Source organism: Penaeus monodon, chromosome 36 (genome assembly GCF_015228065.2).
Source record: "Penaeus monodon isolate SGIC_2016 chromosome 36, NSTDA_Pmon_1, whole genome shotgun sequence".
In the NCBI taxonomy this organism is placed as follows: domain Eukaryota; kingdom Metazoa; phylum Arthropoda; class Malacostraca; order Decapoda; family Penaeidae; genus Penaeus; species Penaeus monodon.
The window spans coordinates 28,606,454-28,616,453 of record NC_051421.1 but is presented as its reverse complement, the minus strand read 5'-3'; the positions used below and the strand labels follow the sequence as shown (position 1 = coordinate 28,616,453).

At 33.1% G+C, this 10,000-nt stretch overlaps 1 protein-coding gene across 1 annotated transcript in view; it reads left to right on the top strand.

Moving 5' to 3' along the window:
• Positions 1 to 10,000, top strand: part of LOC119595614 (son of sevenless homolog 2-like) — a 44,171-nt gene that overhangs the window by 24,433 nt on the left and 9,738 nt on the right. The window contains exons 9-18 of the mRNA XM_037944724.1: positions 563 to 702; positions 810 to 937; positions 1,798 to 1,919; positions 5,101 to 5,173; positions 5,360 to 5,477; positions 5,657 to 5,813; positions 6,040 to 6,147; positions 6,427 to 6,587; positions 6,808 to 6,964; positions 7,143 to 7,274. Coding sequence (XP_037800652.1) covers positions 563 to 702; positions 810 to 937; positions 1,798 to 1,919; positions 5,101 to 5,173; positions 5,360 to 5,477; positions 5,657 to 5,813; positions 6,040 to 6,147; positions 6,427 to 6,587; positions 6,808 to 6,964; positions 7,143 to 7,274 — 1,296 coding nt within the window. The remainder of the gene's footprint in view (positions 1 to 562; positions 703 to 809; positions 938 to 1,797; positions 1,920 to 5,100; positions 5,174 to 5,359; positions 5,478 to 5,656; positions 5,814 to 6,039; positions 6,148 to 6,426; positions 6,588 to 6,807; positions 6,965 to 7,142; positions 7,275 to 10,000) is intronic.

Here is a 10,000-nt window from a genome sequence, read left to right as displayed (position 1 = left end):
ATATAAATATATATATAAATATAATATAAATATATATATAAAGATATATATATAATTATAATATAAAGTATATATATAATATATATATATATATATATATATATATATATATATATATATTATATATATATATATATATATATATATATATATATATATATATTTATATATATATATATATAATATATATATATATATATATATATATATATATATATATATATATATATATATATATATAATTTTTTTTCCCCCAGCAGTATAAGAACAAGACATATATATGTATGTATGTATGTATGTATGTATGTATGTATGTATGTATGTATATATTTATATGTATATATAGTTTATTATTTTAAGATCGTAAGTGGATATTATCAGACTGTGTTATTCAGTGTCTTTTTAAGGGGACCACCTGCTTTTTTTTGTGTTTATTTCCACACATTCAGCTCAGGTTTTTGGACTGGGCATATGTTTTTTCAATCTTTGAGCCTCCTATACCCCTGAAAGTGTCATTTAAAAAATTATGTGATTAAATGAATAATTCAAATATATTTTACAGATGATTCTGGGTATGACTGAGTCAGAAGAAGCTCGAGAGAGCTTAGAACAAGTCAAAGGTCTCTTATGGCCTCTCCAAAGTCAGTTAGAACGCACCATACAGAACTCTCCATATGCTCCCTACCTTAAGAGAAAATTAGGGTATGTTCAGCACTCTGTTGTTTCCTTTTTTTGCTATCTGTTATATTACATTCTAATAGAATATTTTACATGAAATCTTTGATGATTAATGTGGATTTTATCTGCAGAGAAATCACTTTACGGCATGGAAGGCAGAGTAGACAACAAACCTTATCTAAAATGAAAGAATTACAACGATCAATAGATGGCTGGGAAGGAAAAGTCATCACACAATGTTGCAACGAGTTTGTTTTAGGTATGTTTACCAGTGAACAATACTTTTATAAGAAAAAAAAAAAATTGTGGTATGGTACATTATAGATATGATTTTGTTTCTGTTGTACAAATTGAAGTGACTAATTATCTAAGTCTAAATATGATTTATGTAGAATGGATAAATTCCCTTTTTTTTTGTGTTCAAATGCTTTGTACATTTTGATTTTGATTTTTCATGAAAGATGAAAATATGATAGGAGTAGGTCTTTTAGTTATGTCAAGAAGCTATTCCATTATTCAGATGCATGGATGCTTGGCTGATAAGTAAGAGTTTTGGCTCCATAGTAGAAATGAGAGGACTTGCCGTGACTTATTATATGCCTTCAAAATATTTTATTTATGGAAATACTGTCTCAGCTTGCAAATTGATTTTTTGAATTGGTTTACATCATTTATAATCATACAGTAAAATTTGACAATGACTAAAATCAAGGGATGATATAACTTTAGTTTGTATATTTGAAGAAAGCTTTATGTAACATCCATGACTAAAACCTAACTATAGTTTAATGCAGATATGTATTTTGAATATATTTTGATAAACAGTGTGCAAGTTTTTTGGAAGCACAAAATTCTGATGTGTATAGATAAAAAAAAAGAAAAAGTGCAAGAAAAAAAGGATTTTAATAATTAGCTTCATTTACTTTGAAAAATTGGCAGAATTAAGAAGTTGTTATATGGAATAGATGTGTCCATAAACTAAAGTTACTGTCATGGTGCAGGAGAAGGAACATTATTTATAAATGCAAGTACTATGACTCTTTCTGAATACTAGTAGTAATACTATTGTAACATTTTTCTTTACATTTTTTTTTTTCCTTTTTTTTCCAAACCATCCAGAGGGTGACCTGCTAAAACTTGGTGCCACTGCGAAGAAGCCGACGGAGCGGCATGTGTTCCTGTTTGATGGCCTCATAGTCCTCTGCAAGAGCAATAACCGGCGGTCCTCGGTCACAGGACAGGTGAGGAGAGGGAGTGAGGAGTAGAAAGTATTGGTGTTGGTGTACCTTGTGTCTGTAGGTAAACAGATAATGGGAAATGGTTTAGGTTTAGGTGTAAAGGGAAGAGTGTTTTTCATTTTTTATTCTTTTCTTATCTTACTCTTATGTTCTTTCTATTTAATTTTATGTTTAAGATGTGGTTATTTTATGGGAAAAGTAAAATTCATTTCAGAAATCAAATGGTATGACAAAAATGCATAGGATAAGGAAAGAAAGGACAAGTTCAGGTCACAGGACTTGTAAATTGGGAGGTAGTGAGAACCCAAGATCTTTGTGTTCATGTCTTATGGTAGAAAGTTTGTATTCATAGAATGGGGGGCCTTCTCTGCCTATTGTTTATAGGGAAGGGTGTTTCATTTCTTTTTTTATTATTATTATTATTATTATTATTATTATTATTATTATTATTATTATTATTATTATTATTATTATTATTATTATTATTAATATTATTATTATTATTATTATTATTATTATTATTATTATTATTATTATTATTGAACTAGTTTCACAGTTGATGTTACTGGTATTTTTCTCTTGTATTTATTTTTGAGACTCTTCACGGGGCACTGCCTGTGTATTAGGCCAGGATGTATTCTGTCGCACCCAATTCTTTTTAGATATTCATCCAGCTTTGGTGGCATCGCTCCTAATGCTCCTATCACTATTGGTATTACTTTTCCTTTCATCTTCCAACATCTTGCCATTTGGAACTTAAGATCTTGATATTTTTCTATTTTTCCTCGTTCTTTTTCTATTATTCTGGAATCGTATGGTACCGCTATGTCTATTATGTCAAATTCTTCTTTGTCTTTTCCTATTATTACTATGTCTGGTCTTCGAGCTTGGACCTCTTGGTCTGTTTGTATGTATTGGTCCCATAGTAATTTTGTGTTTTCATCTTCTACTACTGCCTGTGGCTCGTGCTTGTACCATACGTCTGCTGTACTAGGGAGTTTGTGGTGTTTGCAAAGTGCCCAGTGTACTGCTGTGGCTACTTTGTCGTGCCTCCTTTTATACTCCTTCTGTGCCAATTTGGAGCATTCGCTGGTGATGTGATTTATGGTCTCATCCTTTTGGCCGCACATTCTGCACTTTGTATTTCCCCCTCTACTTTCTATTCTTGCTCTTATTACTCTGGTTCTTAGAGCTTGATCTTGGGCTGATGTTATTAGTCCCTCTGTTTCTTTTTTATTTCTCCTCTTTTTAACCAGTTCCAGCTGTTCTTGTCCTGGATTTCTTGTACTTGGCGATGGTATTGCCCTGCGAGAGGTTTTTCTATCCATTCAGTTCTTTTCTCCTCTGTCATTCTCTCTTTGTATGATTTGCTATCTTCGTTTTCTGTTATTATATTGTTGGTCCAGGCCAATCTTAGGATTGGGTTGGTAGATTCCTTTATATATTGGCCCAGGGCGCAGCATTCGGTTCTGATGGCTTCTTCTGCGCTTATTAATCCTCTACCTCCTTCACTTCTCTTTAGGTATAATCTTGCCGTGCACGCTCTTGGGTGCAAAGAATGGTAGATAGTCATCAGTTTTCTGGTTTTTCTGTCTATTTTCTGTTGTTCTAGCTTTGTCCAGTCTATTATACCTGCCGAATATCGTAGCACAGGTATAGTCCAGGTGTTGATGGCTTTTATCGTGTTCCCTCCGTTTAGCTCCGATTTTAGAATAGCTCTTATTCTTTTGAGGTATTCTCTTTTAATTTTTGCTTTCATATCTTCATGTTTTATGTTATCATATTCTAATATCCCTAGATATTTGTAACCGTCTGTTTCGATATTTTTGATGATGTTTTCCCCGACTTCGATTCCATCAGTATGTGTTACTCTTCCATTTTTGATGTTTAGCACTCCACATTTATTAATTCCGAATTCCATACCGATGTCCTGGCTGAATTGCTGTACTTCTTTTACTAATGTGGTTACTAATTATTATTATTATTATTATTGTTATTATTATTATTATTATTATTATTATTATTATTATTATTATTATTATTATTATTATTTTTATTTTTATTATTATTATTGTTATTGTTATTGTTATTGTTATTGTTATTGTTATTGTTATTGTTATTATTATTATTATTATTATTATTATTATTATTATTATTATTATTATTATTGTTTTATTCATTTGTGGTATATAGTTTTAATAAGAGAAATGACAGACAGACAGACAGAGACAGACAGACAGACAGACAGACAGACAGACAGACAGACAGACAGACAGACAGACAGACAGACAGACAGACAGACAGACAGACAGAGACAGACAGACAGACAGACAGACAGACAGACAGACAGACAGATAGAGGATAGAGATAGTAGATAGATATGGAAATGTAATGAGATTGTATAAAGAAGTGTTTGAGAACATGTCGAATATATGGTTAGAGAAAAATATTTCAGTCCATAAAAGTTTCTACCACTGGCGTTGATTTTTCACTCCTAAGAACTGTAAACTCTCCAGATTTTCTATGTCACTAGCTATAAAACAGGCATGATTTTTTGTTTCACTAAGGCAAATGTAAGTTGCAGACAATGAAAGACCGTGTCCGTAGAGCACAGAGTTCAGAATATTATCACAAATACTGCTTGTGTATGAATGAAAAAGGTGAGAGATTAATATGAGTAGCCTCTAACACAAACTTTATATTGAGTTGTATTTATGAATATCTAGACTTTAAAATAGTAAGAAGATATGATATAGCTGGAGATAACTCTGGGAAGAGAAAGAGATCTAAGGTTTGGCTGGAAAGAAATATGCCATGCACCACCAACTTTAAAGCAGTGGTTCCCATGCTCGTCAGTGAACGTCACCCTAAACTTACTTAGTCTTTCTGCCGCATTTTCTTTACCTCCTTTCCACCTCACACAAAATACGCTTCAAACATAAATACAGGTCTGAAATTTTATAACTGAAATTCATTTTACTAAAGGATCGTGTGGTACCCTTAGTTACTACCCCTAGCACCTTGGGGTGTTGTGGGTAGTACAGGTTTGAGAACCTTTGAATAAGTTTGGGTTTGATAAAGAATACTAATATTGATTGATAATGTAAAATGCTAATGTTGATAGGTAAAATAGCAGTGAGTTTTTAGCAGATATTGTAGACTACTAAAAAAATTTATTTTTCAGGTTGGAGAGTACAGATTTAAGGAGAAATTTCTTATGAGAATGGTAGAAATTTTAGACAGAGAAGATACTGAAGGTAAGTGGATTGCATTGACTGTACATTTTTTATTTGGGTTTCTAGCACTAGTTTAGACCTCAGACAGGTTAGTTTTGCTTTGGTAAAGAATTTAATATAAAGATAAGTCATGAAATCAGATGCCAATGTAGAAAGCAAAATTCTTTTTCACCTGGTTTATTCTTTCACTTTGTAAAACCCCGTCAGAGATCAAATACTCCTTTGAGATCCGGCCACGTGACCAGCCCAGTGTGGTGCTACTTGCAAAGTCTATGGAAGAGAAGAACAATTGGATGGCTGCCCTTGTTATGCTCAACACTCGGAGGTGAGTGTCAGTTTGAAGATGTTGTAGAAGATAGATCATGTCCTATGAAAATTTTGATTATCGTTTTTCTTAATTAAAACTTTTTTTCCAATATGGTAGTTCTTGAACAACACAAAAAAATGAGTTTATAGAAAGAATGTGAAAATGTAACCTGTGATCTCTGATCTTTCTCCTTTCAGTATGTTAGAACGAACCCTAGACAGTATATTATTAGATGAGGAGAAACAGCATCCCCTCAAGTTGCCTGACCCAAGTGTCTACCAGTTTGCCATTGAGGACTCCGAGTCAAACATTATCATCGAAGAGAAGGAAAACTCAGGAACTCCTCTTATAAAGGTGACAGTTGACACTTGAATGTGATTTGTGTGTAGTTGGTTTAGTATTTATGTTAGTATTCAATTTTATAGTTTTTGTCTTTATTCTAGAACATTTCAAGGATTCCTTTTTCATATATATAGTATTTCTATAAATGATGAGTACAGTAATGTCATTATTGATATGGTAAGTAGCACTTAATAATCTTTTAGTAATGGAAAGGAAATAATCAACCCTTTTATTCCAGGGAGCAACGCTGCCAAAGCTGGTTGAAAGATTAACATACCACATGTATGCAGATCCAATGTTTGTGAGAACGTTTCTCACCACTTACCGAAGCTTTTGTACTCCAACAGTAAGTAACAAGTTGTTTAGTATGAAATAGTAACTAATGGATTTCCCCTTTATTGTTTGAGAAATTTCATTGTAAGACATCATATGCTATAAAATTCTTTAAAAATGTAGATATGGTAATTAGTATTTCATTCTGTATCAGTCAAGGAATGAAATAGTTGGTAAATTTAGATATATAAAGATTCTGCCTATTCCCTATGAATAGATATTACAAATCCTTACGCTCTATTTTGTTGCTATCCACCCTTTTTACATCATATTTTGTTGCTGCCCCTTTTAGGAATTGCTAGACCTATTAATTCAACGCTTTGACATCCCTGAGCCTGAACTCCCGCCTATAAGTGAAGAGGAGACGCAGGAAGTCAAAAACCAGCAACTTTCCATACACAGAGAAATTCTTAAACGCTTCAGAAAGGAGTATTCGCAACCTGTTCAATTCAGGTAAATGTTTGTTAGCTAATAAGTGATGGATTTTGTATTGCTATCCATTATGAAGAGCTTTGGTACATTGTATATGTAGCTCTATTATTTTGATGTATTAGATGTGAAGCATATCTCTTGCTACTCATAAGATAATTTTTTTCTTGTGATTAACCAAGATCATACTATTGTCAGTGGTCTAATGTGATACTACTAAACTGGTCTCTGTTTTTTTCCACAGAGTTTTAAATGTTTTGCGTCATTGGGTAGATTATCACTTTTATGATTTTGAACGGGACAAAGCACTTCTAGAAAAACTTACCAGCTTTCTGGAGAAAGTGAAAGGCAAATCCATGAGAAAGTGGGTTGAATCCATCACAAAGATCATTCAGAGAAGGGTAAGTTTTTAGAGTACCTGTCTGGCTGAATATTTTTGAATCCACAGTGAATTTTCTCCATGTTGCCGAAGTGAGGCATTATACTTTCAAAGTGTACAACTTTTGTTTAATATTGTAAATGATACATAATAACCCTTTCAAGTTTTCTCAACATAATTTTCCTAATTTTCCTTGACAGTGCAATGAAGAGCAGAGAGAAATTACATTTAGTTTACATCGCTCACCCCCATCTCCCAAGTGGCACATAAAACTAGAGGACAAAGATTGGGATGTTATACTTCCCATCAGTGCAGGTGGAACATCGCCTACGGTAAGTGTATATGGAGTTGCAGTTGAGGGGATTGTGTCTTATTTTTTCTCTCTTACCAGGTTTTCTCTTATTGCTGATTGTGTTTACAGGTATTAAGTCTGATACCACTGTAATTGCCAGAAAATTTCACATTATTGTCAAAGATCAGCAGAGAACAGAGAACACAAAGACCAAACAAAAATGGTTTTAATACCTGTTTCAATTTTGAAGACTCCCCTTTATCCAGGAGAGGAAGGGTTGGCATTCTAATGACTTAAATTGCAAAACATTCATACTAGATTTCATGATAAATTATGTATATTTTGCTTACTAAAAAAATTCCCATAAGATATGTTATCATATAAAGCAATAAAATTTGTATTTTGATACATTTATGAATATCTGTATGTAGGAATAGTAAAAAGATGATAATATAAATGGAATCAACTTTGTGATACATTATAGTATTGTGTGTGGAGGGAGAATGTGGGAGGAAAAGATCTAGGATTTGGCTGAATGAAATATTCCAGAATTACTATTTTACATTCACTTTGTTTTATTCACAAGAGGATAGAGGAAGGAAAACACTGATTGGCTCTGGCAAAAGAGGGCATATAATAGGAATAAGGGTATGAGGGTAATATTCTTGTGATTGCTGAAGGAAACTTGCAAAACAGTACCACATATATTAATGGACAATATATTTCTCATTTATAAGAAAAAAGTTGTGGAAAAAATAGCACAATTTTTGACAGGGTTTCCATGGTCATGGTGAATTAGATTGTGCACACATTCAAAGAATAGTCAGAATTATGTTGAATTTGACTAGGGTTAATCACATATGTTACACTGTGGTAGGAAGTATATTTAGCTCTTTTTTTACCACATTTTTGGCAAAATGAAGGTCAAGTGTATAGGAAATTTATTTTGGGAGTAGTTATAGATTTGGATATTATTCCTCTGGCCTACAAATAAACTTTTGAATCTTTCCATTCTGATTGAAGTAGAGATAACATTGTTCTGATTTTGTTGGTGATACATGGAGTTTCCACTTTACATACTGTTTGGTAAAGTGCACATCCCCTCCACTTCAGAATTCATAACTCGGTGAACTTCCATTTTCAACTGAAATACATCCATCCTACTTATCTAGATGTTTTTTTTGGATACAAAAGTTGAAATTGATTGTTGGTGAGAGGGGAGTGTACCCTTTGACTTTGTTGATTTTCGTGGGCTTCATTCCTCTTGTTAATGCCTCTTTGCCTATGATTATGATATCATAATTTTTATTATTAACTCCTTGGCAAATATCCATTTAAGGATATTTGCCAAGATCATGGCTAATTGCATAATTTGTGCTCATGCCATTATGGGAAAAATTTTGGCTAAGGACTGGGGTGACGATAACATAGCATTATGAGAGTTTCGGCTATAGGATGAGGTGAGCAGAATGACTCACCATAAGTGCACAAAGCTCTTGGAGAGTGATTAGACTCAATGGGCATTTAGGAAGGGGCTTTTGTATTATTCCCATTGGTAAATAAGTGTGGAATGTACCATCCATAAGCCATGACTGGAAGGACAGGGAGGACACTATTTATGTGCTCAGGATCCTATTCCTGCCTGCTGTGACTGATGACACAGGTAAAAATAAGAAATGAACAAATAACAAAATGTTACTTATTGTTATTATTCTTGCACTGAGTTATGAACTACCTAAAGAGATGAAGTAAAGTCTGCAAGGTAGACCATGTATTATCATTTGGATATAGCATATTAAGCAACAAACATAGACATTGGAAAAAAATAAATGGATGTGCAGAAAAGAGATAATAATATTGGAAAGTTGAGGCAAGGGGTCTTGATAGTGTCCAGTGTTCATGTACACCTAGTCTACAAGGCACATACCTGTGACAGGGGCTCCTCAGGTAACCCTAATTCCCTGATTTTGGGCCACATGTGGGCAGTAAAGCACCCAGATCTAAGGGTTTAATATCTCTTGTACTATCTGGCGAGTTCCCTTCAGCTACACTCAGTGTCATTCCCATGCTGTTACAGCCATTATAGGCCTTCTTCTACCTGTGCCAATCAGAGTCACATTTTCTTGCCTTTATTATCTTGTTAATGAAACAGTGGGTGTGCAGTAGTACCTGGTCTCACATCTTTACCGTTTCTGGTCTCATATCTTTTTTTTTTTTTTTTTTTTTTTTTTTTTTTTTTTTTTATGTTCTACTGCTGTAAATAATGTCAATGACATGATTATCATAATGTCAGAAATGATCATAGTCACAATAACTAATTTCTCCAAAATTCATAGAATAAAGTAGTTAGGTGAGTAGGTAGGCCTAGTAATTGCCTCCTTGGTGATTAAGTGCTTCTTGAGCCATTTATGAAACAAAATTCACAAATTGGTCAGTGCTTATAGCCACTGCCAGTAACTTAATAAAAGTAATAGTAAAAGGAAATAGGAGCTTTTCTTTCTGAATATTCAATGAATAGGGTAAACATGTGAGATCAGGTAGGCCTAGTAATTGTTGAGACATACCCTCCTTGCACCAGCAAGTTAATATTTAGTTTCCTCAAAAAAAGAAAAGAAAGCAAGAATTTTTTTTAAATTTTATTTTACAAATTAGATGTTTGCCAAAATAGATTGGAAGTCAAAGTTAAAAAGTCTTATTACCTTTTCAGCAATCCAGACAGTTTTTTAATTGGATAAAAGTATAGTGATTTGAAGCATACACAAGGAT